The 27,494-nt window shown below is 43.2% G+C and overlaps 1 protein-coding gene across 3 annotated transcripts in view; it reads right to left on the reverse strand.

Annotated features, from left to right (window-relative positions):
• Positions 1–27,494, reverse strand: part of POR (cytochrome p450 oxidoreductase) — a 374,224-nt gene that overhangs the window by 139,522 nt on the left and 207,208 nt on the right. For all 3 annotated transcript variants that reach the window (XM_069226728.1, XM_069226727.1, XM_069226729.1), the window contains 3 exons: positions 26,094–26,183; positions 20,593–20,691; positions 4,502–4,618 (listed from right to left, as the gene is read on the reverse strand). In XM_069226728.1, coding sequence (XP_069082829.1) covers positions 4,502–4,618; positions 20,593–20,691; positions 26,094–26,183 — 306 coding nt within the window. The remainder of the gene's footprint in view (positions 1–4,501; positions 4,619–20,592; positions 20,692–26,093; positions 26,184–27,494) is intronic.

Genomic DNA, 27,494 nt, shown 5'->3' on the forward strand with positions numbered 1-27,494 from the left:
AAGCACCCATAGTGTAACGGGAGCAACAAAGAAATTATAAAGTAGTCCCTCAAAGCAAGAGATAAAGAACCAAAGTGGAAGTATACAGTAGTTAGTCCCTGCTCCCTGGGAGGAATGAAAGTGAAAAGGGAGAAACAAAGGGGCCGGACTGACATCTAGCAAGCACAGATTTTTAAAGGACACTGAAACAAACAAGGGTGGCTTTAAACCCGCAGAGATGTATACTAAAGTATACACGAGGTCGTACGCTTACATGCGACCAAAAAACAATCACTATAAAGCCAATATCACACTATGATTTTACCACCTCTGGCCCCACCTCCTCCTACAAAGAAGGAGGGCTACCTCAGCATCCATGAGACAGTTCCATCATATTTCAGACTGAATCCCTGCCCACAAACTAGTTTAGTAAGGTGAAGATGCTCACCTCAAATCTGCCCTCCAATTTCTACAGAAATGATCCGGAAACATATCAGCCTGCAGGGTAAACTACTTTAAGTGCAACACACATGTATTTGTTTTAGAGCGCAATGAAGTCTCAGCATCCTTGATCAGCAGTTCCTGCCTGATGTCTACAGCTCCTTTTCCTGACTTGTGGACTAAGTGGCACATCTGGGAAAAATATTTGGTTGTCAAGCAAGACCATACTTTGTTTCACAACCACTCTCACCATTGCCTCTCTGCTGTATGCTTTGTGTCTGTGGTTTTAGACAGTGTGCATCCACTGTTGCAGGTACTCTGAGTTGGGTGCCTCTCCTTCCATTATCCAATGCCCTGAAGCACAGCTCCAGTCCTAAATTGATTCTTATCACACAGTGTCTGAATCCTTCCAGGCTTCTTGGAGTGTCTATGGCTGGCTCTTCCCCATCCTCTATCCCCCCCCCCCCCAGGTCCCTGCACTAGAAGACACCGACACCTATTTGACCTGCACCACACTTAGGTCAAGGCTCTGCCTCTTCTCTTCAAATACACTTTTATTTATCTCAACTTGGGTGGCATTTGAGTCTAGGTGAAGTTGGGAGCACACTGACTAATCACCCATGTATGGTCTGCTTGGTCAGTGGGATCACCCTCTCTGCTCCATTGGCCTTTGCTCCTAGGAGTCAACAGGCACAAATAAGTATTTTTTGTACACCGTCACTACAAAGGAAGAACATGGCTGATCCAGAGAGGGCAAACTATTTAATCATCATTTAATGCCATAAGCTCCAAAGAGGTTATGTAGCAGAGAGGTGGGGGTTTCAGCTGTTTCTCACACTAACAGTAAAAATACAGTATCCAGTGTATGTGCCAAGGAGTAGAATCCTGGGCCCAAGTGAGGCAGATGTAGTTCCCTGCCTCATCCATATGGACCCCACTCATGATGCAGGATCTCTGCCTCCTCAGTAAGTTCTCCTGCTGCCCACCGTCACAGGACCCTTCAGGACCCATGGGCAATCCCAGTTAAGCTTTGACAAACCTGCTTCAAAGTCTTTCAAGTTGCTACTCAACTGATCCTCCCAACAACATACATGGAAGCACACCTAGCTTGCCACAGCTGGCACTGCTCCTCAGCGCAGTAATCACTCATAACATATGTTCCTTGGGATGAGTGAGACTTCCGGGTTCTCACCACCACCAACCTAAATGCCAATTTCCACAAGCCCAAAGACCCCTCTTTCTGCTTCCACTGTTGCATCCAAGTTAGTTTCTGTCACAGGCTGGAAAAACGCATAGTTGAAAAAGTAATCTGTTGTGTATTATACATACCATCTCTTTTTTTTTTGGTAAAGAGTTGGAAGAGCAATCTGAGACTAATACAAGGAACTCCCACAATCCTATCAGGAATAATAGGCAGTTATAAAAAGTAGTCAGGCCACATATTTTTTATTTATTTGAAATTAAAACTCAATTAACTAACATTACACTCCACTCTTTAATGAGAGGGGATGGTACTGTGGAGCATGACTCTTACATCATCACCTTTTCTGTCATGGTGTAATAACGTTGACCCATTGCACCATCTATTTTATAGCAAGGATTAGGGCAACTGAAAGATTCAAAATGAAAAATAGCTAACTGATCCATGCCTTCAGCTACGCTATGGACCTGAATGCAGGGTGAAGTCTCTACCCTCAATTACTTTGACTAAGACGAAGAGTTGCAAGTATGAAAAACAATGTATATCATCCGTATATATAATAATATATGTATCTTGCAGTAGCACAGAAGGGTTATTCAAGTCCTCCTTTAAGGAACTGTAGGAAGAATGAAAAGAAACCACCATTAACTTAGAGAGACATACTGATGTGCAGCTCAAGAGCCAAACCACAGAAGTATTCCAAATCCTGAATCCCTCTCATCTAGTTATGAAAGAGGGAGAAGGCTGCATTAAAAAAACAAAAGTGCAAAACAGGCAAGGCTCTGAGCTGCCAAGACCAGGGCTTCTCAGCTACATCCATTTTAACAAAGTAATATTTTTCCTAATTTCCGTCAAAGCAGTACATTTATAGTCACTGACTGGTATGCCTCGGGTCCTTGAGACTAATATGTAAACTGACATAACTTCTGAAATTTCCCAATCTTTCGGACAGAATACAGAATGGAAAAGGCACAATCAATATAACGTGCAGACAGCATGCTCTGGCGAAGTTGGGATTCACTAGGCTTGAGACATAGTACTGTCAATGCAATCAAAGTTCTGGTCTGAGATGAATTCTGTAGATGTCATCATCATCTATATAGGATCATAAAAGGGAAGGTTTTGGAGGAACAGGAAGTTACGACCAGCTGCCCAGGGGCAGATGGCCCACCACAGTTTTGGCAGCAGTGATGACTGGAAGACAGAACACAGTATCATCTTAAGATTTCCTACATTTCCTGCTTTATGGCTGTCTGCAAGCATGGTGAATTTATTAAGTCTCATCTGTTGTAAAGGCTTAGTAAAATGGGAGTGGACGAGGTGAGTCACGCTCAGGACAGCTACATCTCTTCTACTGGCTTGGCATATATTGTTTCGCTAAAATCTGAAAGGGGAATAGCTTCAAACATAGGTTTGATATACCCTCAACTATCTGAAACACAAAGACTTATGGACCAACATTTAGGACCTCTAGAATAAGACATTTTGGGCCTCATTATTACGAAGATTACTCCGTTCCAAAAGTGACTGACATCCTTCCCGCCGTTTTACAAGTTCCATAGAATAGAATAATCCCCTGTTAATACACTCTAGTGTAACTGTGTAAGTACTTTATTGCTCGCCAGCATGGAGTGCCTGGGTGCCCTGAGTTTTTTTGCTTTATCTGGAATGAGATTTCCTTCTAGATTGGGGTGATGTCTTCTTGTTTGGAGCACATTCTCTCCATCTCCACCACCCCCCATTCCCATCCCCCCCTCCCTCCGAACTGGGTCATCAATCGCAGGACTGTGGACAGCTGAATCTGTTGTTTATCTATGTTGGGTGTTCCCTTCATGGAGTGGTTAATAAACAGAAGGAGGTAAACTATGACAGAACCATCTGATACAAGCCTCAGGGTGTGACTGGATCCTTTTTTGGTGATGACGTTTGTCTCAGAGCTTCTGAACTCCGATAATTACCATCCAGTATAGACTAGGCATCCAGTGGTGGCTCTGCATTTAGGTCCTCAAAGGCAAAACATGAGAATATCAAGCAGAATCTCTACCAGAGCCTTGATATCTAGCAAATATCCGTGGAAGCTCTTTAGGATGGTGCCTAAGTGCTGAAGGGCCCCTAGAGATATACAATTATTTCAACATTTTCCAAAAAAGGGTTTAGGTGGTACCCCAAGACAAAGCCAGCTGTGCTTCTGGCAGAGGGTCATTTGACTTACCCCAGTAGACAATACAACAGCAGGCAAATGGGTTCTCTGTACCTTGTTCTCCTAAATGACAAATCCTGAAAAATCTCCTCCACCAAAAATAGTTTAAATGTGCATGATGTCTTTAGGTGCTGAATGATGCCAAATAATTTGCTTCAGAAACATTCTGAAATTAAATAAAGCCAAAAGAGGGCTGCTGTTTCGGAAACCTTCTGCCACTGAGCAAATTTTTAAGCAACATTGTACCGCACTGTAGGGCTTTCTGCCCCTTTAAAGCGAGAAACTGAAAATTTCTCTTGACAATGTGCTGCTCACTTTACATTTAATGTTTTTTTTTCCTTCTAAAGGGAAGTTTAATTAAATATAATCACTTCTTTTTACGATTTAGTGTTTTTCACTTTCATGGAATTTACTAAAATTGTTTAAAAACATGCAAAAAGCTCCTTTTTGATAGCTAGATGCTGTTTAAAACATTTTTTAGATAGAAAAAAAGTCTCTTAAAATATTTTCGTGGAATGAGCAAACAGATTGATTTGACAGGATTATGAATATTACCCAAGATTCCAATGTGAAGAACCAACTATTTTCAAAAAGTGTTCTCTCTACAGGACATAAAATTCCTTTAACAACATTTTAAACACAGATCACTATCACGATGTACAAAAAAGGAGATTCTATACCTGATTTTGGAACCGGTTATATCAAGCTCCAGGTGCATCAGGTGTCGCTCACCTCCCTCATTCAGTTTACGGTTCACAGCGACTATGGCCAGGAAAGGATTTTTTGCATCAAACGGCCTGTAATGACAACAAAACCCAAGAGTTACATAAATGCACACCCGAACTCGCAGACACAAGTCATGTGGTGTTTGCCACCATACAAGAGTGAGGCTCTGAATTTGGTGATATAGTTGTAACTTTTCTTGCAGTCAAACAGCAGAAGTCAGAACAGGATCAGTTGTGCAACAATTTTCATATTGAGTCCAATATCTGGGACTATTCTAAGGCAAGAAGTCTATGGCTAGAAGTATCAATGATATAATAGGTTATTTAACAAATTTAGTGAATTCAGAAAAATGGTAGCAGTGGCATAGATGGAATTTTTAAACCTGAAAGGTAGCAAAGCAGAGTAGTAAACACTCTATAGAAAAAGGTAACAGCTCCCTAAACTGTCTGTTGTCAACACACATGTTAAACCTCTACAGAAGGGTGCACTGGAGTTCATTTAGCATTTTGTAGTCCAAGAAGCAGGAATGGCTTACCTCCCCTAATAAGCCCAATTGTTGAATTCTTGAAGAGTGGCAGGAACCTAGCTGCAGGGAGCCTTGAGAGGGCCAAGATGATCATTACGAATGTATTGTCTGCACTGAGATTTCTCATTAGCCTAGCTCTAAGACTAAGATTAATGTAAATAGTTTTCATCAACTTTCACATTTGGTATTAAAGAACAAACCTGCATCACATTCACCAAATGCAAGAAGGCTGGGGATCTTGTTTTTTCAGAAATTGGCCAAGACCTTCAGTAAAGCCATATATAAGTCAGTGTCTGATTCTTTGCAGTTATACAGTTCTGCAGTGTTTTGTATACTTGTGTAAAAATGAACGTTATGAGAAGACCAATATCACTTGAAACAAACCTATGTTGCCTTTTTCTCAGGTCAGCTAGTATTGCCCATTAACGTTTTTCTATCACAATGGATATCTCATGTGGGTGATCTTATATTGTTACATCACTTAAGTCACCTGCTATCTCAAACTCATGATGCCAATATAGATCCAGCTTCAATGTCTCTACAAAAGAAATTGACAAAACGTGAACACCTCTCTTTACAGGGTGTTTACTTTGTTTTTCTTCTTGCTGTTGGGGCTTAAAGAAAATTGAAAGCTTCAGGTGGTAGTACGTAGTCTTTGCTTGATCATTTAGGAAAGATTTCAATATCAACAATAGCTCTAATAGTTCTGGAGCATAATTCAAGGTTTATAAAGTGTAGATCAGTATCTTACTCTGTGGTTCCAGTCTATACATAAAACTACAAAACCGAAGAGTAACGACTAGGGAAAAGACTGGATGGAAGATCCACAAAATCTCTGAACACTCTAGTGGCTTCACTTGATGTTGATTTTCTGCCTCCACTAACAGCTTAAACATGTAATAGTTTGTAATCTCAGTAAAATTAAAGAAAATGTGCTGTCTTGTCTAAAGAAAGCAGAGCAGATTTTCATTCACAGGTTATAGGTATTCACATGATTCAGACGATTGAGAACTGCAAGATAGCACACCTTTGAATTGCTGTTTGACAATATCAAAGTACAGGGAAAAATGCAAGACACCATTCTAAGCCATGTTCTCTTGAACTACAGCACCAGATTTCAAGCAAGATGGTGTAGAAGAAATTCCCTTTTGAAACCTAAATAACAAGTAAATTACAGTAGATAACACTCTTACTGCTAGATAGTCCATCAAACTGCAGCTCCCTCACCTTTTGAATATTCCCCAGGTGTTAGACGACCTGGAAACATTTGTGCAGTACCTCTGCAAGCTGGTAGGTTGCACTGGGTGGGTTTAGGTACCACATGTGTGCGCCAACAGCAGTTCTTTTCTAGGCTGTTGGCATCCCCAGTCGCAGCGCCAAATCGCAAATTAGCTTTGACCAGTGTGTAGAGCTCTATACTTGGATCTTTTTTAGGTGTAAAAGAGTCCCATTCACAGAACAGGAAGGATGGTGCATTGGAAAGGAAGAAATTAGTTACCTACTTGTAACTGCAGCTATCCAGTATTGGTATCTTTCATAGATTCACATGCTTAAATCTTCCCCGTCGAAGTGGGAGTCCCGCAGTATCCTATAAAGCAGTATATAATAACCATAGAGTCTACAATGCAAATAGGCCTGAAATCTGCTAGTCTATCCATGTCATTTTTAAAAAATGGACCAAATTTGAACCATGACCAATCAGGCGACAACACTCCCAAGAGAAGCTCCCTCCCACAGATTTTCAGCATTAGAGCGAATTATGTTTCCTGAGTCAGTAAAAGGGAGACTCTAAGGGGAGGAGGGCAGGTCGCATGTGAATCTATGAAAGATACCAATACTGGATAACTGCAGTTACAGGTAAATAACTAATTTCTTATCCAGTATTGGATTTTTCATAGATTCACATGCTTGAATCAGAATACCAAGCACTTTAATAAAATTGTATCGGATGGTGGATGAAAGTATTTTCTATTTCATATATCATAACTTATACAGAGTAGTCATAGTAACAACACTGTATCAAACACTGTATCCAGCTATATTAAACTTGTAATAGCAAGTATAATAATAATCATCCAATAACCATAGAGATAAACACAAGTAATAGAAATAAAATTATTCATTACCATAGAAGCTCACCTTACTGAAACAGATGTCGTAGAACTGCTTGGCCCACGGAGGCATCCGTTTTATGCTTGGACTGAAGGCAGTAGTGCTTTGTGAAGGAGTGGGTACTATTCCAAGTAGCTCTAGGCTGTCTTTCTAGGGGTTTTCCTGCTGCAGAACGGCAGAACTGAATGGTTGCCAAAAGCCAACTTGCTAGAGTTGTCTTTGTTACTGCAGAGCCCAGTCGTCCAGGTCCGTAGGAGTGTAATAATTGATCAGACTTGCGAAAAGTTTTAGTTAGTTGAAGATAGAACTTAAGACATCTCTTCACATCCAATGTGTGGAGGGATTTTTCTGCTGGTGATGTGAGATTGGGAAAATATGTCTGGAGAATAACTGGTTGATTGAGATGAAATTGAGAAGGAACTTTAGGAATTAATTTTGGATTTGTTTTGAGAATGATGAAATCCTCAGTAAAACGCATAAAGGTTTTTTGTGTAGTGAAATTTCACTCACTCTTCTAGTGGAAGTGATCACTAGAAGGAAAGCAATCTTTCACGTCTGCCTTATGTATAGGTTTAAATGGGGATTTCATTAATTGTGAGAGTACAACATTAAGGTGCCATTCAGGGGGAGGCATCATTACTGGAGGAAAGACCCTGAACAAACCTCTCATGAATTGCTTAATTAGCCATGATGAACAAAGAGGCCGTATCCGAAGAGTGTCTATGTCGAAATTGCTGCCAAATGCACTTTCACTGAGGAACGCACGAGCCCGGATTTCACTAGCATTAACAGGTAAGATAATATTTGTTCTGGAGAGGCATCATACGGATGTAAGTTATGTTGCTGACACTAACAACAGAACCGCTTCCATTTAAGTCAATATGTTTTGTTTGTGCTGTCCGCTCTCCCTTTACAAAGTATGTTTCTACATTCTGGGGTAATCCTGAGATGCTGGAACTCATGGAATTCAGGAGCCATGCATGCAAGTGCCGCAACATTGGCTCTGGGTGTAATATCTCCCCTTGATGCATTGATAGTAGCATTGGAGTTGGAGGTAGAGGTATCGGTGAGGCTTCCGACATCAGAAGAAGCTCCGTGTACCAGAATTGCCTGGGCCATCTTGGAGCGATTAGTATTAGGCGATGGATTAGGTTTAAAATCCATTTGCCTGATGTTATTTTCCTCCACTCCTGGAGGAACCCTTTTATTCTGCCACCGCCCCATACCCCCACGCCCTACCCCCCCCCCCCCCCAACTGGTGTTGTGTTGGGCCTTTTTGCCAAATAAGTCACTTATTGATTATGGATGTCTGTGTCTACTGCTTGAACTTCGATACCCTGAACTAGGCAGAATGGTTTCTCTTCCTCGCAGTTGCTACAATGACTGAGTCTGCAGAAACATTCCCTTTTATATATTTTGGGTCCTGAGTCAAGCACTTGTATTATTTCTCCACTCCTTGATCAAGCATGTTAGGCAGCATTGGCAGATGCAAATTCCCTTCATGAGCTGGCAACAAGGTCTCTAGGAGGAAGCATGTACCTTCCTTCTGCTCCTCTAGTTGGACCCCACAGGTCTCTGCAGGCCTCTTGACAAGTTTGTTGTAGAGGCGTAGGCCATCTGGAGGAGTTGGTCTCGAAGGGTCTTTGTCTACTCCCTCTTCAAGCGATTCGACATAGAGGTAGTGCCACGTTTCCTCATAATGGCTGGTTTTGTCAAAACCAGTTGCATACTCGACCTCCTTCTGGTCCTCACCGTGGGGTTCCGGGGTTGCTGGTGTCTCCACAGCAGATTGGTCACCTTCAGCCTCAGTAGTCGTCGAAGGCTTCAAAGGTATGCAAAATTCCCTTAAGGAGTAGTTAAACTCCTTCTTTCTTTGTATGAGTGTGGCCATTTCAGCCTTTTGCCTTCTCTCTTGCTCCTTCGCAAACAGAGATTTACGACAAAGGTTTGGACAATGCCTTTGCCCCTTTGGTATCCTTTGCTCGGGATCCATATGGCTCTTTTGGCTTTAGCTGACCTTCGGTCGTTGAGGTTTTTTGTGTTGAGGCTTTGTAAGTCTTAGAGTCTGAGTACTTAATGTCTATTCCTTTCGACTGTTTTACCTTCAGTCTTTTCTTGCCTGTGTCCTTCATCACCTTTTTCAGTGCCGGTCTCTTTTTGAGGTCAGTCTTCAAGAACTGTTTCGGCCTCCTCGACGTTCTCCTCCTCGTTGCTGGATAGGCCGAGGTATCTGAGTGATTAATGCTTTTGAGTACTCACCATGCTGTAGTGTTCTATCCTCTGTCAATGTTGTACTTTGAGTGCTTTTGGCATGAATTCTGTTCAGGTCCCACAGTCCTTGTCCATGTGGTCCTTTGGAAGGCAAAGATTGCAGACCTCGCAGAGGTCCCCCTGGGCAAACTTGTGATGGCAAATGGGGCACAATTCAAAAGGGTTTGTTTCCATGACCCTTGCCTGCCTCCTCTCTCTTTATTCCCTGGTGATGTTGATTTACCATGGGTGTTCCTCGTTGGGACAGAGAAGGCTCCCCTTCTCCTCTTGTACTTTTTCTCACCTTCCTCGATGATTTCTTTGACTTTTCTCCAACTTTTCTTTCCAATTCTTCTGAGCTACTACATTGTGCTTCCAGAACCAGCAGCGGAAAAGAGAACCTGAAGATGGCGACCACGCACAGGAACCTCTGGGGCATTACCTGATGTCATACAAAGGATGGACTTAGCACCAAATGGTGGTCGACTACACCCAATGGGTGTGAAATACAATGTTTCCAGGACTAACCACGAGATGATGGAATAATGCACCAAGTGTGAAGCCCAAAAGGATTCATGCTACAAAACACAGGTTGGCGCAGCTCAGTCACCCTCTGCGCCAATGTTAAGTGATGAGGAACACTGCCTTAATGGTAGTAAGCCACAGTTGACAGCTTGGCAGTGATTTAAAAGGAGCACAAATTAGGAAGGTGAGGACCAAGTTAAGGTTCCACTGGGGCATGAAAAAGGGAGAGAAGTAATCAAATGTTGCAAGACCTTAAAAAAAAAAAAAACACCACAATGGGTAGTTTAAATAAAGTAGGCTGAACTGGCAACCCCAAGTTTTAACTGCACCCAAAGCAAAACCATGCTGGGCTAGGAACAACACAAATGGCAATATTTCAGATAGCCAGATTTAAGTGGGTCAATCTGCTGAGTGCCCACCAAACCACAAACTTGTCCCAACAGAAGGTATATGAAGATTTTGTCAAGTGACTCCTTGCTGCCAAGATAAGATCTACAACCTTGGGACAGTGGTCAAATGCAGTCAGCTGTCACAGCTCAATCTCAAAGCATGAAGGTGATGATTTCACACACCGAGTGCAGGACCCTCCCCCAATGCTGTGACAAAATATTCTCCAGAGATGGAAGCCGGATCGAGGACATACACTCATGCCCAGGAGTTCTGAATACTACTCACTGTGCCCAATCCAGTGCCACAAGAATGACTTAGGCCCGGTTGTTCCTGATCTTCAGTACTCTAGGCTAGAAAGGGATCCGCAGAAGGCATGCACAATATTCCAGAGTTCCGCTCTAAGTGAAATGTGTCTCTGAGGAAGAGACGCCTTGTAAACTCCAACATGAAGAAGTCCTCATCGTGGAACGTGCATTCTTGACTGTGGTTAAAAGATCACGCCAAGGTACTCTCCATTTGTGGACGAGACCTTGCACAACCTTGGAATGTAACTGCTACTCGTGATCTGCTAGGCGTCAATGGCTGAGTTAGTCTGCACTGGCGTTCGGAAATCTCACCAGATGGTGTACCACCAGAAAAATCCCCTGGTATTACAGCCATTTTCAGAGGTATAGTGCCTCCTGACACAGGGTTCCGGTGGTGCTGTCCATAAGTTTCTGCACCAGCCTACCTCTTATGAATGACAGGAAGGTCTTCAACACCAGGCGGTTGGCCCACAGCTTCAGAAGGCTGATGTGGAGCCAGGACTGTGCTGAGCATCAGATGCCTCTGTTCGCCACCTCTTCCAAGTGACCACCCCAACCCAGGTGTGACACGTTGGTCACCACTGTTAGCTTTGGTGGAATAGAGGTCTTTGGCTGACCTAACTGTGGTCCGGCAACCACCACCACTTTTGCAGTCTCATATGATTACGTGGACATGATCGGAGAGGTCCCTTTGATGCTGTGCCTATTAGGATTTCAAAGCCCACTGCAGAGCCCACATATGCCACGTGACATGCTTGAACAGCTGCCTCAGAGTCAACCTCCCTGATATAGAGGACAGAGGCTGAAACATTGGAATCATGAACGTCCTGGACTCTCTGTTTTGGGGAAAAGGCACGAACTGTACTGTGTCCTGAATGTGTCCAATGTAAAGGGAGGGTCAGTGAAGGAGTCAGGTGTGACTTTGGCATGTTGCTAGTGAACCTCAAAGATGTTAAGCGTTTCGCCATAGTCTGGAGGTGGGCATGACTGACTGTTGAGCACGCCTTCAACAGCCAGAATTAAGTTAGGGGAAGGCTAGCACCCCTATCCTCAAGATGTGCTGCACCACTGCCATCACTTTTCTGAACACCTGAAGGGCACTAATGAGTCCACAGGGGAGAAGAGCAAGTTGAAAACGATCCAGCTCCACTGTGAGCCGCATATAGCGCCTGTAGGCAGGAATGTGAAAATAAGCATCCTGCAGGTCAAACGCTACCGTCCAGTCTCCTGTGTCCGGGGCAGGCAAGACCTGGGCAAAACACCCATGACAATCTGTAAGACCCACTTATACCAAGTTATCACCTCTCACCCAGGCAGAAATATTCAGATCCTTCGTCCGGCAGGATGACTGTGTGCCTCGAAGGACAGGTCAACAAGGTTTAGAAGCTGCGGCAAGTGGAGATGCAGAAAACTGTGCTACACGCTGCCCTGTTGTCCACGTGGTCTGTGGGTACTGCGGCCTTTGCCACAAAAAGGCTGATGAGTTTATTCACTAGGCTGAACATGGTGGCAATATAAGAAGTCCTTTCCACAGCCAGAGGGGGGTGAAATTGTTGGTGTAGATGACTTGGCAGAGCAGTCTGGCTAAGAAGTGAACCCTGGCCCTACTATCCTTAAAGCGCTGAAAGACCAAATCGGCCTACTTACCAAAAAGATGACAATACATCCCAGGGAGCAGTGGTCCCCAGGATTCCATGTGAATTTGCAAATTACAGCATTTGAAATGACAAAATGGGTTTGTAAAGTTGAACCCATCGCTGCCACTAGGGAAGTGGAAGAAGCCATGCAGCTCAAAATCTCTCATATTCCCTCATACTGCTTTCTAAAATGTATGTTTTCCTAAGTTTCCTTTCAATTAAAATTTCTTCTCAAAACAAAGCTCCAAACTTCGTATAACAAAACTCAGGAACCATTTGGAAATATTTTTCAAGCGGCTATAACAGAACTGAACTGCGGTCTTGTGCACTGGTGACCCAATGCAAAGTTCAGGAGCAGAAAGGAGAGGAAGAATCAGGGTGGAATGACCTTGACCTATACATCCGAATTCCTTTGGGAAACATCTACTCTGAATATCTATATTCTCCCTCTACTTCACTCGTCCCAGTCTGTCTGGACATCAGCCCAATTCCCTAGGTTCAAACAAGCTAAAACACCTTTTAACTACTATGCCATTCATCTGAATGGCCTATGCTTGAGTGAAGAGGTGATACCTGCCTTCATAAGCTTCCTGGAGATTAGTGGTGTACCAAAGTGAAGTCTCCAGTGTATACACAGAATTTCTTTCTTGGAATATTATAATTCTTGTGTTCTCTGTTGTGTCTCTTGAGACTTGAGAATCCTTTCTCTACTGGATTTCCTGGTTGGGTGATACCTAGATAGGTAAACGCCTTAAGGTGCAGTATCAGGATGGGAATGGGTACCAAATGTTAACAGGACTTATTACAGTTTATAGGTTTCACACTGTTGACTGTTACTCAATTACAAAGTTTCTCTGTAACATGAGTTTTTTAAAGCCTTGAAAACATCCATATGTACGAAACGCATGTGGACTTTAAATATAGATGAAACAGAAGAAATAAAAATTAAACATAACAGGACAGTTGAGTCCATATAAAATATCTTGAAAAACCTTGCACTGTTGTCGCAGTCAATGGTTTGTAACGTGTAACCTGATAAGTTGTACAGATGTTTAGTTTTATCTGAACGTAATGAAAACAGAGTATAAATTATGCTTATGCCCACAGTTGAATGTATCTTCGATGCTTGGGATGAATTGGGATGTGGAAATAAGCGCCCTGGAGGGCGAGAGCTGCAATATGATCCCCATGGCTTAGAAGATGTAAGATGTCTGGTAAAGTGACCATTCGAAATGACTACTTTTTTTTAGATACTTGTTTAGTTTCTGAAGATCCAAGATCGGGTGCCAGTCTCCTGACTTCTTCCTGATGAGAAAGAAATGGGAATAGAAGCCCATTCCCTTTTGAGACTTCAGAACCTTTCCTATTGCCCCTTTTTTAATCATAAGTGAAACCTCCATCACTAGCTGTTTTAGATGTAGAAGGGGTGGTCCTTTGGGTGGCTTGTTGAAGAATGAGGGTGTGTCCCCGGGCTAGACATCCAGAAACCATCGGTCTGTGGTTATACCAGACCACTGATGTAAAAAAAATGGGAAACGCGATCTTCCATAAGACCTGATTAAGAGTATGGAGAAGCCAACACAATTGAAAGGTCACTGTTTCCTTGTGGTGTTTCACCCCCGGTGGGCTGTTTTCCCTCTTGTTGGTTATTTGTAAGCTGCCGAAGGCAGGTGTCTGTACTGCTGGGCACACTGGGAACAATACTGTCCTTGATAAGCTTGGAAGTGCTGACTATATGGTTGAAATCTAACCCCTAAAGGAAAAAGTGCTTCAGCCCCAGGCTCCTCGAAAGGGATGCCTTTTCATTTGTAGTGTTCCCAATAAAATCAAGGCGGCGCCCATCTTTATCTGGTGGTGTGGTGATAGGTGTGAAGTGGTTTTTGGAGCACCTTTGAGTCACTTGACTAATAATGGAGTCTGGACTGGGGTGACCCACTGAGCATGCTGGTGCATTGTCTGGTACTTTCTTATTTTTTATCCAGTCTGGGCATGACTGCTGATATAGTGGCTGGATTTTTCCTATTGCAAGTTTCCTCTTGCCAGGTGAAATCTATTATGGGTACTGCCTTTACGACTTTCTTGGGCTTCTTAAAATCGTACTAAAAAGCAGTCTGTCTGCTTGGAGGTTAAGGACAAGTGGAATCTTTTGGCTGCACGTCCCATTATATTATTAAAACCTCTATACTGTCTGGTAGCCAGTCTATGAGAGGTGGTAGAAGTGCTGATGGTGGTTGTATAATGTAATTATTCTACTCAACAATAGTTTTGTTTGATCCCTTATTTCACCGTCTGCTTCTTGTTCTTCTAAGGTATCACGGTCATCTGCGGTTGGGTCTGCCAATGGTAGTGTAGACAATAGGGGCACTGATAAAGGCAGTGTGGTAGGCAGAGTTACTGACACTTGAGGGGGTGACCTTATTGGTGTTTGAAGGTGCGATGGAGGCGCAGATGGAGCTGTCCAGGGAAGCAATTGTAATGATCTTGAAGCATGGCTTGATGATTGAATATCAAGTCTTGTGGCCTTTGGACTGTTTGTTCCTGGTGACCTTGCGGAGAGCAAACCTGATATTATTCTTGTGTCTGTTCACCAGTATATGAATTGTCCTGATAATAATGGTCAGTATCCTCCTCCTCATCATCACCTTGGTATTTAACCTGTGATTCTGAAAGGCCCTTTACCATCTGAATCCTCATCTAGGAGAGTAGTAAGTTTACTTTGTGACGTGTGTTCTGGAAGTATAACCTCCTCTGGGGATACTCCAAAGTTACATGCTTGATTGAAGCATTAAGGGTGTTGGAGGTGTCTTTAGTGTCTGTCAATGGTGACTTAGATGGTCTTGTCACCGACAATTATTTATATTTTGCAAGCAGTAATAATGATTTTAATTTAGTTAAGGAAAATGTCAGACGGTGTGGTCGTCGATGGTACTCTCATCAACAATGCTTTCGCTGAAGGTACTCTCAACGGCGGTGGTGTCATCAACGATGCTGTAGTCGATAGTGCTGTCACTGTCAGCAACGGTGGAGATGTTGTCAGTCTTCCAGTTGAGTCAGTTGACGGCACAGGTTTTGGTGTCGCTGAGGTTGTTGATGACTTTTTAGATGGGAGTTTTGACGTTTGAGAGACAGGTGTTTTCTTCATCAATGGTGCCGTTAATGTTATTTTGTAGGAGGCGATGGTCGTCGGCACAAAGTCAGTGTCATGGTGGTGGCTGTCGTCGACGGTGATAACATTTTTGATTCTTTGACAGAAGTAGCCTCTTTTCATAAAGGACGAGATTTTGATGTTTTGCTAAGAGAAACTTTATTTCGTGCTGGTGTGAAAGGCTCTGAAGTGATCTTAGAGAAATACTTCTTCTGTGAAAAAATCTCAGATTCTGGTGTATTCTGAAGGCTTGTCTTCCTGTGACCTGTCTTCTTTTGTGGGATCTTTCAGTCTTTGAAGAGTCATCACTCTCTTCCTCAGAGACTGGGTGCTCCTTAGATTTAAGTCTTTGTAACCACAAGAGTAGTCTTCCCTCCCTGTCCTTCAGGGTTTTCTAGGAGAAAGCTTTACAGATCTTACAATCTTTGCCTTTATACTCTGGATAGAGACAGTAAATACACTCTCTATGAGGGTCCTCTGAGTGAATCTCACAAGTCTTACATGGCTTAAATAGGCACTTTTTGGATATTCTGACTTGGTCAGAGTATTCTAGACTGAAAAAAGATGACATTTAAATCTGACCTGAGACTCTTTCGGAAAATAACAGTTTTGAAGAGAAAACTCAGCAGAGCTCGGAGAGACTCTAATCACACAACGTGTAGTAGAAAATCTGAGGGACTGGAGCCTCTGAGGTGTGGGCTCTAAAGGGTGCTGTCGCCTGATTAGATGGATTATGGGGAATTTTTAATTGGGGCTATTTTAATGATACTAATCAGCTGTAAAAGTGAATGCCTTGAACATTGACTTCTTTGCAGGTTGTACGCTTCTGCTTTCTATGTTACTATGGTACTCCCACTTTGACGACGGGGAATGATTCAAGCATGTGTATCTATGAAAGGTACCTCAATACTGGAGAATCATAATGTTAACCTTAATTATATGTCTGTACTACTGATTCTACTCTGTATGCTGAACAAAAAGCTATGGTCCAAAACGGACATTCAGAAACAGACGTTTTGTGCTCTTCCCAGTGGTAAGGTGATGTTCTCAAAGGCCTGTGTACTCTAAACCCCTGACCTTCCACCTCCACTAAGAGAACCTATGCAGAGAACTAAGGTGCTTGTAGGCAGTGACCATAATTATCTGCACACTTTGGGTATCAATTTGTCACAAGCTTGCCAATGCCTCAAAAGGCTATATAAGTGAAGCAAGTTTCTAAACTTTGAACTGAGCAAACTGATTTGGTGGAAGAATCAGGAGTTATACGTAACTGTGTGCTGTACTGTTGGAAGGGGGGCAGTGATCCTTGCTCTCAGCGGTAGACCAATAGGTATCTCCATGTGTTGCTCTTTCAAAAGGTCGGAATTTAAGCAGGACCACTGTCTGGAACAGTCTAAGATCATAGAGTGTAAAGTAATCCTTCCATGCCTGGTAGCCACGATAAAAAAAACATTACCTCCACCATTCTCATACATGTAAGTATGGCGCACACACTGTTCAGTACATCCAGTATGACCAGAATTCATGTGCTCTCAGATCCCCCAACATTTAACCTCATAAATATGGCATTAACAAATGTCATGGCAGGATGACAAGATGCTGTGAGGTAGAGCTGTGGAAGAGACAACCATGTTCTCAAGCTTATCCAGTTTGAAAACCATATTATCTCCTGAAGCATGCAGGACCTCTAAAATATGTGGAACGCCAGAAGTGCGTGGGTGGGAAAACGGCGAGGGAGGAGTAGGAAAATAAATACTTTTTATCAGGCACCGGCAGAGATCTTTATCCAGAGTACCACAGAGTACAGCTGTGGAGGCAGGTACAAGCCACAATTTACTCCTGGCATAAATTCACAAAAGGTTCAACCTGGACGGATCAGCAGACACTCCGCAGCTAAAAGATTTTTTTTTTTTTTTAGGATGTACTCTATCACTGTGTTAAACATTTATTATTTACTAAACGCATCCTTGATTACGTAGAATCTGTTTCAGAATGTGCCACGCTGAAATGACCCTTCAACCCCATACTGTGTCTGTGAAAGGATAGGAAGTCAAAAATAATATGCATCCTTCAGAAATTCATAAACCGTTTGTAAGGAATTGCCTCCTTGGCATGGTTACCCCGACGTTTTGCCTTTTGCTGATGCCAAGTTATGATTGAAAGTGTGCTGGGACCCTGCTAACCAGGCCCCAGCACCAGTGTTCTTTCCCTAAACTGTACCTTTGCTTCCAGAATTGGCACAGCCCTAGCACTCAGATAAGTCCCTTGTAACTGGTACAAAGGGCCCTGTAACCAGGGAAGGTCTCTAAGGGCTGCAGAATGTCTCATGCCACCCTGGGGACCCCTCACTCAGCACATGCACACTGCCTCACAGCTTGTGTGTGCTGGTGGGGAGAAAATGACTACGTCGACATGGCACTTCCCTCAGAGTGCCATGCCAACCTCACACTGCCTGTGGCATAGGTAAGTCACCCCTCTAGCAGGCCTTACAGCCCTAAGGCAGTGTGTGCACTATACCACAGGTGAGGGCATATGTGCATGAGCACTATGCCCCTACAGTGTCCAAGCAAAACCTTAGTACTTGTAAGTGCAGGGTAGCCATAAGAGTAAATGGTCTGGGAGTTTGTCAAACACTAGCTCCACAAGTCCATAATGGCTACACTAAAATCTGGGAAGTTTGGTATCAACCTTCTCAGCACAAATGCACACTGATGCCAGTGTGCAATTTATTGTAACATGCACCCAGAGGGCATCTTAGAGATACCCCTGAATAAGAATCCGACTTCTAGTGTTAGGCTGACCAGTTTCTGCCAGCATGCCACAACCAGACGAGTTGCTAGCCACATGGGGAGAGTGCCTTCGTCACTCTATGGCCAAGAACAAAGCCTGTACTGGGTGGAGGGGCTCCTCACCTCCCCCTGCAGGAACTGTAACACCTGGTTGTGAGCCTCAAAGGCTCACCCTTTTGTTACAGCGCCAGAGGGCATCCCAGCTAGTGGAGATGCCCGCCCCTCCTGCCACTGCCCCCACTTTTGTCAGCAAGGCTGGAGGAGATAATTAGAAAAACAAGGAGGAGTCACCCGCCAGTCAGGACAGCCCCTAAGGTGCCCTGAGCAGAGGTGACCCCTGCCTTCAGAAATCCTCCATCTTAGTTTTGGAGGATTCCCCCAATAGGATTAGGGATGTAGCCCCCTCCCCTCAGGGAGAAGGCACAAAGAGGGTAAAGCCACTCTCCAGGACAGTAGCCATTGGCTACTGCCCTCCCAGACCTAAACACACCCCTAAATTTAGTATTTAGGGGCACCCCAGAATCCAGGAAATCAGATACCTGCAACCTGAAATAAGAAGGACTTCTGACCTGAAAGCCCTGCAGAGACGACAGAAGACGACAACTGCTTTGGCCCCAGCCCTACCGGCCTGTCTCGAAAACCTGCAACAGCGACATATCCAACAGGGACCAGCAACCTCTGAAGCCTCAGAGGACTGCCCTGAACCCCAGGACCAAGAAACTCCCGTGAGCAGCAGCTCTGCTCAACAAACAGCAACATTTTTGCAACTTTTCTGCAACTTTCAAAGACCTCACACTTCCCACCGGAAGCGTGAGACTTCACACTCTGCACCCGACGCCCCCGGCTCGAGATCCAGAGGACCAACTCCACAGGGAGGACTCCCAGGCGACTGCGACTCCGTGAGTAGCCCGAGACAAACACCATGGACCCCCTCAGCGACGCATGAAGAGAAAATCTAGAAGCTCCCCATGACCGCGACTGCTTGTAACAAGGGACCCGACACCTGGACCAAGCACTGCACCCGCAGCCCCCAGGACCAGAAGGAACCGAACTTCTGTGCAGGAGTGGACCCCAGTCGACCCTCTGCCTAGCCCAGTCGGTGGCTGGCCCGAGAAGCCCCCCCCCCCCCGTACCCTGCCTGCACCGCTAGAGTGACCCCCGGGTTCCTCCATTGTTTCCTATACAAAACCAGATGCCTGCTTTCCACACTGCACCGGCCGCCCCTGTGCCGCTGAGGGTGTGTTTTGCGTGCCTACTTGTGTCCCCCCCAGTGCTCTACAAAACTCCCCTGGTCTGCCCCCCGAGGATGCGGGTACTTACATGCTGGCAGACTGGAACAGGAGCACCCCTGTTCTCCATAGGCGTCTATGTGTTTTGGGCACCTCTTTGACCTCTGCACCTGACCGGCCCTGAGCTGCTGGTGTGGTAACTTTGGGGTTGCCTTGAACCCCCAACGGTGGGCTGCTTATGCCCAGGAACTGAGACTTTTAAGTGTCTTACTTACCTCACAATCTAACCAATACTTACCTCACCCAGGAACTGTTGATTTTTGCACTGGGTCCACTTTTAAAATAGCTTATTGCCATTTTAACAAAAACTGTATACGTTATTGCTCTAATTCAAAGTTCCTAACTTACCTGTGTGGAGTACCTTGCATTTTATGTATTTACTTCAAATCTTGAATTTGTGTTTCTAAAAATAAATTAAGAAAATATATTTTTCTATATAAAAACTATTAGCCTGGAGTTAAGTCTTTGAGTGTGTGTTCTTCATTCATTGCCTGTGTGTGTACAACAAATGCTTAACACTACCCTCTGATAAGCCTACTGCTCGACCACACTACCACTAAATAGAGCATTAGAATGATCTAATTTTGCCACTATCTTACCTCTAAGGGGAACCCTTGGACTCTGTGCACACTATCTCTTACTTTGAGATAGTATATACAGAGCCAACTTCCTACACAGTTGACATAAAACACAGTGGCTGCTAGAGTGGTCTTTAGCAAGGGAGTTTTCTAACTCAGCCATGAGCTGCATGAACATTTTTTTTCCCAGAAACCAAGTTCCAGGGTCTCCAAACAGATCCTGATCTTGGTTAATGTTAAGGAAACTACAAAGACCACTTAACTTTCTCCTTCATCAATGGACATGCTTTATCAATTGTACAAGGTGTAAGGAGGCCAAAGAAGCCCAAATGCACTTGCAAGACATGGACCATCTAAAACATAAATTACGAACAGGGATAGTTTTGTGTGGGAGTTCAAAAACCTGAGGATGATGAAGAGTGCAATGGGATAGCAGCAGTGGGTCCGGCATAGGGTTCTCGAGGATTGGCTGCTCTAAATTTCAGGCAAGTCAACTTACGGTTTCTGCATCTCATAGCTCTTCAGTCGTCCCATCTCTCCAGTATACACTTTGTTCATGTTCACATCTGTCTGTACCACCAGCTCATACTGACGAATACTGTGAGAGGCCACAGAGAAGAAACATGAGCAGATGGGGTTAGTGTGAAAATATAACCTAAAAAACCACTACACATTTTAATGCATCTTTTGTCTTCAATCTAACTATTTAGGTTGAGGAAACAAACAAGTACTAAGCAAAATATTTAAACGTATTCTGCAGCAATTAACAATACAGGAAGTACAAAAGAAAACATTACTTAACACGCTTTCTGGTGGATGCTTTACTTAATCGCAGATACCTAACCTTTTGAGCCAGAAAGTTTTCCAGCAATGCTGCCATGTACCAGAAGGTGGCACTATGCGGCTCCTCGGACTATGTACCACTCCAAAAGTCACAGAGCAAGGCATCCATGCTTACGTCAGTTTCTTTAATCTTTCCTCTTCCACGCCCTCAGATGCAGAACAATTCCACAAACTGTGGACAGTGTGCCGATTCCTTTCCTGGAACGTTTGGAGGAAATGAGTGTGGACTCTCCTGTTAGCTACAGTATCCACCAGAAAGGCTGGAGGCAATTAACTTCTTATGCTTGATACTTCTAACTGCGGACAGATCACCTTTAGAATAGATATTATAAGAGCCCTTCAGAAATAGGTGGATTTCCTGAGGAATGGACTCTGACCAAAATATACTTGCAGGACAGAGTAGGAAAGGCAGTCTTCCCATCAGACCTGACTGTCAAGGCAGTAGTTTTTTGTGAACAGCCACATCAAAGAGTGGTAAATGTCTAAAACCGGTACCCTTTGCATCAATGCGGTAGTGGTGGTCTTGGCTCTGGTGGAATGAGTCTTCAAGCCTTCACAGGTTTAATCCTGGCCTGTGCATAAGAGATGTTGATACAGAGGACTATGTACCTTCACATGGTCCTCTTCCCCGCTCTTCCTTTGGACAGTCCAGAAAACCCTACAAAGAGCTGCATGGCCACAGGATAGCTCTTTGTGCAGTCAATATTGACGTGTAATGCCCATTTAGGGTTGAGCTGATGGAGCCTCTGATAGGCTGACATCAAAAGGAGTCAGAACCTTTGGTACAAAAGACTGCCCCAGTGTTGTAAACACCCAATCTGTCTGGGAAAATAAGTGGTGTAGGGCCAGCCAACATTGTCTGCTGTTAACGCGCACAATGTGATGGCATGATAGCAAGCAGGAAAACAGTCAAAAGCATTTAATCACTCTATTTCCATAGAGGTGTAGGCTGTGGAGATTCATGTGTAGGACCCTGGAATTGAGGCAGGAGGTTCTCTCAAAGTGGCCAGATAAGAGGGCATATCCTATGGGATTTGGCTACCACACTCTCCGGGCCCAGACCGGAGCAGTTAAGACCCCGTCGTTCTTGATTTACATCAGAACTGCAGAAAGGATAACAAGCAGGGGAGCCCAGTTCTCTACTCAGCTGTCATCAATCTCCTGCAAGTGCCTCAGAGAAAACTAACACACATACCTTTTGACAAGATCATAAGATGGTGGTAAACAAATCCAGTCAGGCCATACCCCACTGGTAGAAGTTGCCCTGTGCCATGTCGGACAGTTGCAGTAGACTAGAACACATTGGTCAAGCTATCTGGCCGGTACACAACTGAAGGAAGAGGAAGCTACAGCACTTCAGCTGCTTTCTTAAGTACGGTGCTAGGATCAATGTTTATGTGCTCTAATGCATATAAGTCTCTGGCATTCTTGAGAACCAACAGATCTGATGTGTACGAGGAAGGCAGGGAGTCATTATCACCAGTGTCATTGACTTCCCTTTCATACATTGCTTCATTGACCTTTAAATATATTGCACGACTGAGGAGAATTGCTATTTGACTGAGAAATCTGGTGACTGACACCGATAGGAGGACGAAGAGTGGGCCAAAATCAAAGTAGTCTTCTTCCATGTCAATAGAGAACTGATGAGGAGCAGCCTACAGCAGACCCGCTACTGATCCTTCCAGAAAGAGTATGTGTCTCAGATTATTAAAAAAAATAGATGAAAGCAAAACAATGCTTGGGGTTATGTTACAGGTTAGTTCTGATTAGCATGTACCCTGTTACTTGCCGCACTAGGTAATAACACAAGAGAAGACAGTCCCTCAATAAAAAATGCAATATCAGTTTATCCTTCAAAAATAATTAAAAATACATTTAATAAGTAAAGTTATTTTGCCTTTCCTAATCAGTGGGAGAGAATGGATGTGGCACAATTAAATGGATAATTGAATGTATTCCTTTGTCTGCTGCAGAGACCTGGTCCAGTCTACAAAGGAGAAAGTGTTAACCTCAAGCAAATAATTGCCAGGTAAATACATGACATGTTGCTATGTGTGGTTATGGAATTTTAAACTCAAAAGTGGGGGGAGGTGGAGTAAAACTATAGGTAACACAATGAATAATAACTACTGATTTAAACAGCACTGTCTCTGAGTGGCAGCCAATGTAACTGGGCAAGAATAGGGCTGACATGGTCCCTGACTGAGAAGCATTTAATCATACGCAAAGCCGCATTACTGTATGAGCTGAAGTCTCCCCTAATAATTTCCTAGGTATTCTAGTCTAGGCATTTATAAAGCACACGGCTACCCAATTGGGCCTACCAGCATTGTGCAGTAAACATCCAAGCCTTTTATCCTCCGACTTAGAGAAATTGCAAGGTTTTCAGGTGCTTTGTAAACCCCACCTCATCATCAGTCTTGCTTATCTTCACAGGTAAAGAGTTACATAGTCAGGGGACCAGATAGGTCAAGGACACGCCACAACTTTTAGCTTTCAGAAGCGTAGGGGTCACCAACTCAGATGAGGCAGCTGAATGCAGAGTTGTGTTGGGGGTATAAGGTCGTAACAGATGCTTTATTAGTAGAGGGCCCTTATTATATAGACCTGAATAAGTCATACAAAGAACTTTAAACTGGATCCTCTGGTTAACAGTTAGCAAATGAAGGGAAGCTAGAAATATGATGCAGACTTGTGCTTTGACATTTTTAGCAGAAGGGGATGCCACGTTTTGTACCACGGACAATCATCTCCCCACTTAATGCCTGGACCACAAGTCTCCTCAAAGATAAAGGTAGAAACTCTAAGATTTTTCTGAGCATTCTCACAATTCTGAAACAACTGACTGCCAAAGTCCGCACTTGTACTTCTAAGTTAGTTTGTTGTCCAGACAAAACCCAGGTATTTTACTGTACTTCTGTGAGTGGGGTGGCTACCTGGATAGTCTGGCCACCACATCATTGATCAGCGACAAATTGTTGTTGACCACCATTACTTCTGTTTTATGCCATTAAGCTTCGGAAAGCTGAAATCCATTCTCCTATATCCTTTAAATAGGATTTACGCTGATCAGAGGTAGGTAGACAATTTGAGTGTCATCAGATTATGACGCCATTTTGAGGCCATGAGATTTCCCAATCTCTGCCAAGGGGTGCACATACAGAATAAATAACAGAGCTCAGAGACGAACTTTGCACTACATCATACTTCAAAGAATAAGCCTTCGAGTAGAATAGCTTCTCAAAGTCCTGAAAACGTCTCCCCTCTGGAAATGATGCAAGCCAGTTAAAAGCAATATTGATGACACATATCTGCTTCAGCAGTACGGCAAGATGTGATACAGTGTCAAAGGCTGCAGTCACATCCAGCAATATTACTGCAGCTGAGCCTCCCTGTTCAATACTTTTTCTCAGTTCTTCAGTGATAGCTAATAATGTTGTTTCTGTCCCATGTTCAGGCCGGAAAACAGTTTGAACAAAATGGAACTTACCACAATTTACCAAAAATAATGCTGGCTGATGGTTGACGTGTTTTTCCAAGAATTTGCTTACTCCGGGCAATAAAGATATTGGCCTATAGCTTTCTGTTAGTGTAGGGTTCAACTATTTTTCTAGTAAAGGGCAAACACGTTTCCAGGAGGGAGAGCCTACACCAATCAATAGGGAGAAATTAATCAATTCTACTAATAATACAGGATACATTGAGTATGCACCTTAGAATAAAAAGTAGTCCAGGGTTCAACCGAGAACCTGATTTAACTGTTTTCATTAATCCTCTTAAATCTCCTTTACTAATAAGAGGAAAATCAGGAGAGAATATATGTAATATAATTTAGCCACAGGAAATCAGGGCCTTTAATGGTAACATCTTGAACGGGGAATGGATGTTGGATGACTTTTTGTTTATTTTTTTAAAGAATGAGTTGGCATGTTCATTACAGCGGATCTCTGGTTGCAATGGCAAAGTCCTTGTATGTGCTGGATTTGTAAAGGATTTAACTATCTCAAATCTCTCTTAAGCTGAGTTAGACGCTTCATCTATTTCAGACACATAATAAATTGAGTGCATACCTCTAATAGCATAGTGATTTTTTTTTTTAGATTACACTTTCCTACTGGAGACTTATGTTGTCCTCTACTTACTTTTTCTCCGTTTGCATTCCTTCTTAAGCTCCTGTAGATAGATTTTAAACCATGAGTTTCGTCTACTTTGACAACCATTTTTAGGAGCCCTAGGAGGGATATTTTTATCTAAAGAGGACGTAATCCAATCATTATATTTTTATATTGGTCTAATAATATCGTCCCCTAACTTAGGTTTGTAGATTAGAAAGGTATTTTCCTACATGGTGGGATCTAATTTTGACCAACATCTATCTTCCAATTTTTTTACATATGAGTGGAGTTTTTTTTCATCTTAGCAGGGAAAAAATAGGAGTGACGTAATGGTCTGACCAGATGACCAGGTTGGGATTTGTTATTAATATGTTACTAATATGGCAGGAAGATTACTAAAAACTGGATCGAACAGGTGGCTTTTTGTGTGGTGGTCCCTTAACTGTGTCAACTGTAAAGACGCTAGATCTTGTATAAGATTCCTTGCGCAGTTGACGCCATCTAAATGTATATTTAAATCACCCAAAAAGGTGAAGTTAACTTTTATTTAGTAACTTTCCAGCCAATGAATCTAGGAAAGATTGTTAAAAGTGTCCGGCTTGCCCAGGAGGGCAAAGACCACAACCCTTGAGAATGTAAAAGTAGGAGAAGGAGAGACAGCAAAAGAAGAGCCTTCACAACCTGGTATACTGAGAGGAGTAAGGACACAACCTAAAGGATCCTTGTAGATTATAGCAACACCCCTAATGATTTTTCCTAACCAATCACTTTTAGATATATCTGTTTGGTAATGCCTACACTATGTCCAGCATGGACTCCCCATGGAGCCAGGTTTCTGGAAGAAATACTGACTCTGGCTGCTCCTCACACAGTAAACAGATCTAACTTATGCCTCAAGAGAAACCTACAATTGATTAAGAACATTTAAATGCCTGCACAGAACAAGCTGGTCATTAAATGTGATAGGACTAGTACTGGTGGCTCTGGGACATCAGTAGTAAACAATAGTAGTCACACAGGATGTGTATTCTGCTCTCACCTCGATTCCTCTCCCGTTGCCTCCACGCCAAAATGTTCACAGACTGCCGGCCAGAATTGTTCCCGCCAAGAAATGAAGTCTTCCTCTAAGCTGTGGAAACAGGACAGTGGAAATTAGGAAGTGAGAAGAAGAAAAAAAAAAAAAAGAAATCTTTGTTGGGTGTGGAAAATGCAGCTGGTGACTGATGAGAATAAACTCTAGAAGAAATACAGGGATAAAAATAAATTCTTTCAGTTTAACCAGCACAGTCCTTGCAACCCAAGATGAGCAGGAACTGTGCTTCGAGTGGATGACTGTCTTTGGAAATTGTGAGATCAGATTGAGATTAACGTAAACTCCCAATAATGACATACTTCCCTTCTAGTTATGGTTTAACAGCCTCAAACTGACTCAATTGATAGTAAATATGAATCCTCTGAAAAAGATTTCAACTAAGAAGCGTACCAAGCATGTACACATCCTCTGCAGTGCACGCCTCACGGTCATGAACTCCGATGCTGCTGCACTGCATCTCACTTCAAGCGTTTCCATTGAGGAAAACAGAACTGTGATATTGAGATGGTCATGTAGTTATGACACTAGAACTTCCACCAATTTCCAGTAACCATGCAGAATGGTATTCGACAAAAAGTTCCCATGTTACAGGTTTGAATAGACTGCTGGGAAGTGTCCATGTCATGAATAGGGAATGTTCAGAAGAGGGAATATTAGCAGGAAAAGGAGTCGTTTTTATTTAATTATATATGTAATTATATTTTTAATAATTTGTACAGTAACAAATAAAACTATTTGCATACAAGTGTTTGACTAACACAATTCTCATAGTTTCTCTAATTCTTTTCTATGCGGAAAGAGGTTTGAACACTGTATGCACATGTGTGGTTGGAGGATGATTCTCTGCAAGGACCTTAAACCTGGAGGGGTTTTCCAAGCTGCCGGGACTGGATACTTAAGGATTCAAGAATTGGACCATTCAAAGGATGGCTAGACTGAGCTACTGGTAGGCAGGTTCCCAATGGAATTAGGGGCTTCACCATGCAGGTGCAGGATGTAGCTGGGGGGATACTACAGTGAAATAGTAAAGAGGAGGTATGGCTCTTCACTACTATCAGTTTTTCAATCTGGCAAGAAGCGATGGTCCAAGGCCAGCTTCACATACAAGATGCTGGCCATGCCATCCATCTTGTGCTTAGCCCAGTTACAAAAATCACCTCTGTTGTCTGGAAGTAATGTATTAATAAAGACATTACACATTTACATTTTGAGACTCGTAGGCAGATAAATGTATGTCTTTTTCTCAATCACACAATTTCTGCTGAAGTGTTTAAGTAAAAGTAGGGTTCTGGGTACCAAGGTATGCAACTTAACCAACAATCATAACTTCCTCCACAACCCACCTAC

The sequence above is a fragment of the Pleurodeles waltl genome, chromosome 3_2, assembly GCF_031143425.1.
Source record: "Pleurodeles waltl isolate 20211129_DDA chromosome 3_2, aPleWal1.hap1.20221129, whole genome shotgun sequence".
Lineage (NCBI taxonomy): Eukaryota > Metazoa > Chordata > Amphibia > Caudata > Salamandridae > Pleurodeles > Pleurodeles waltl.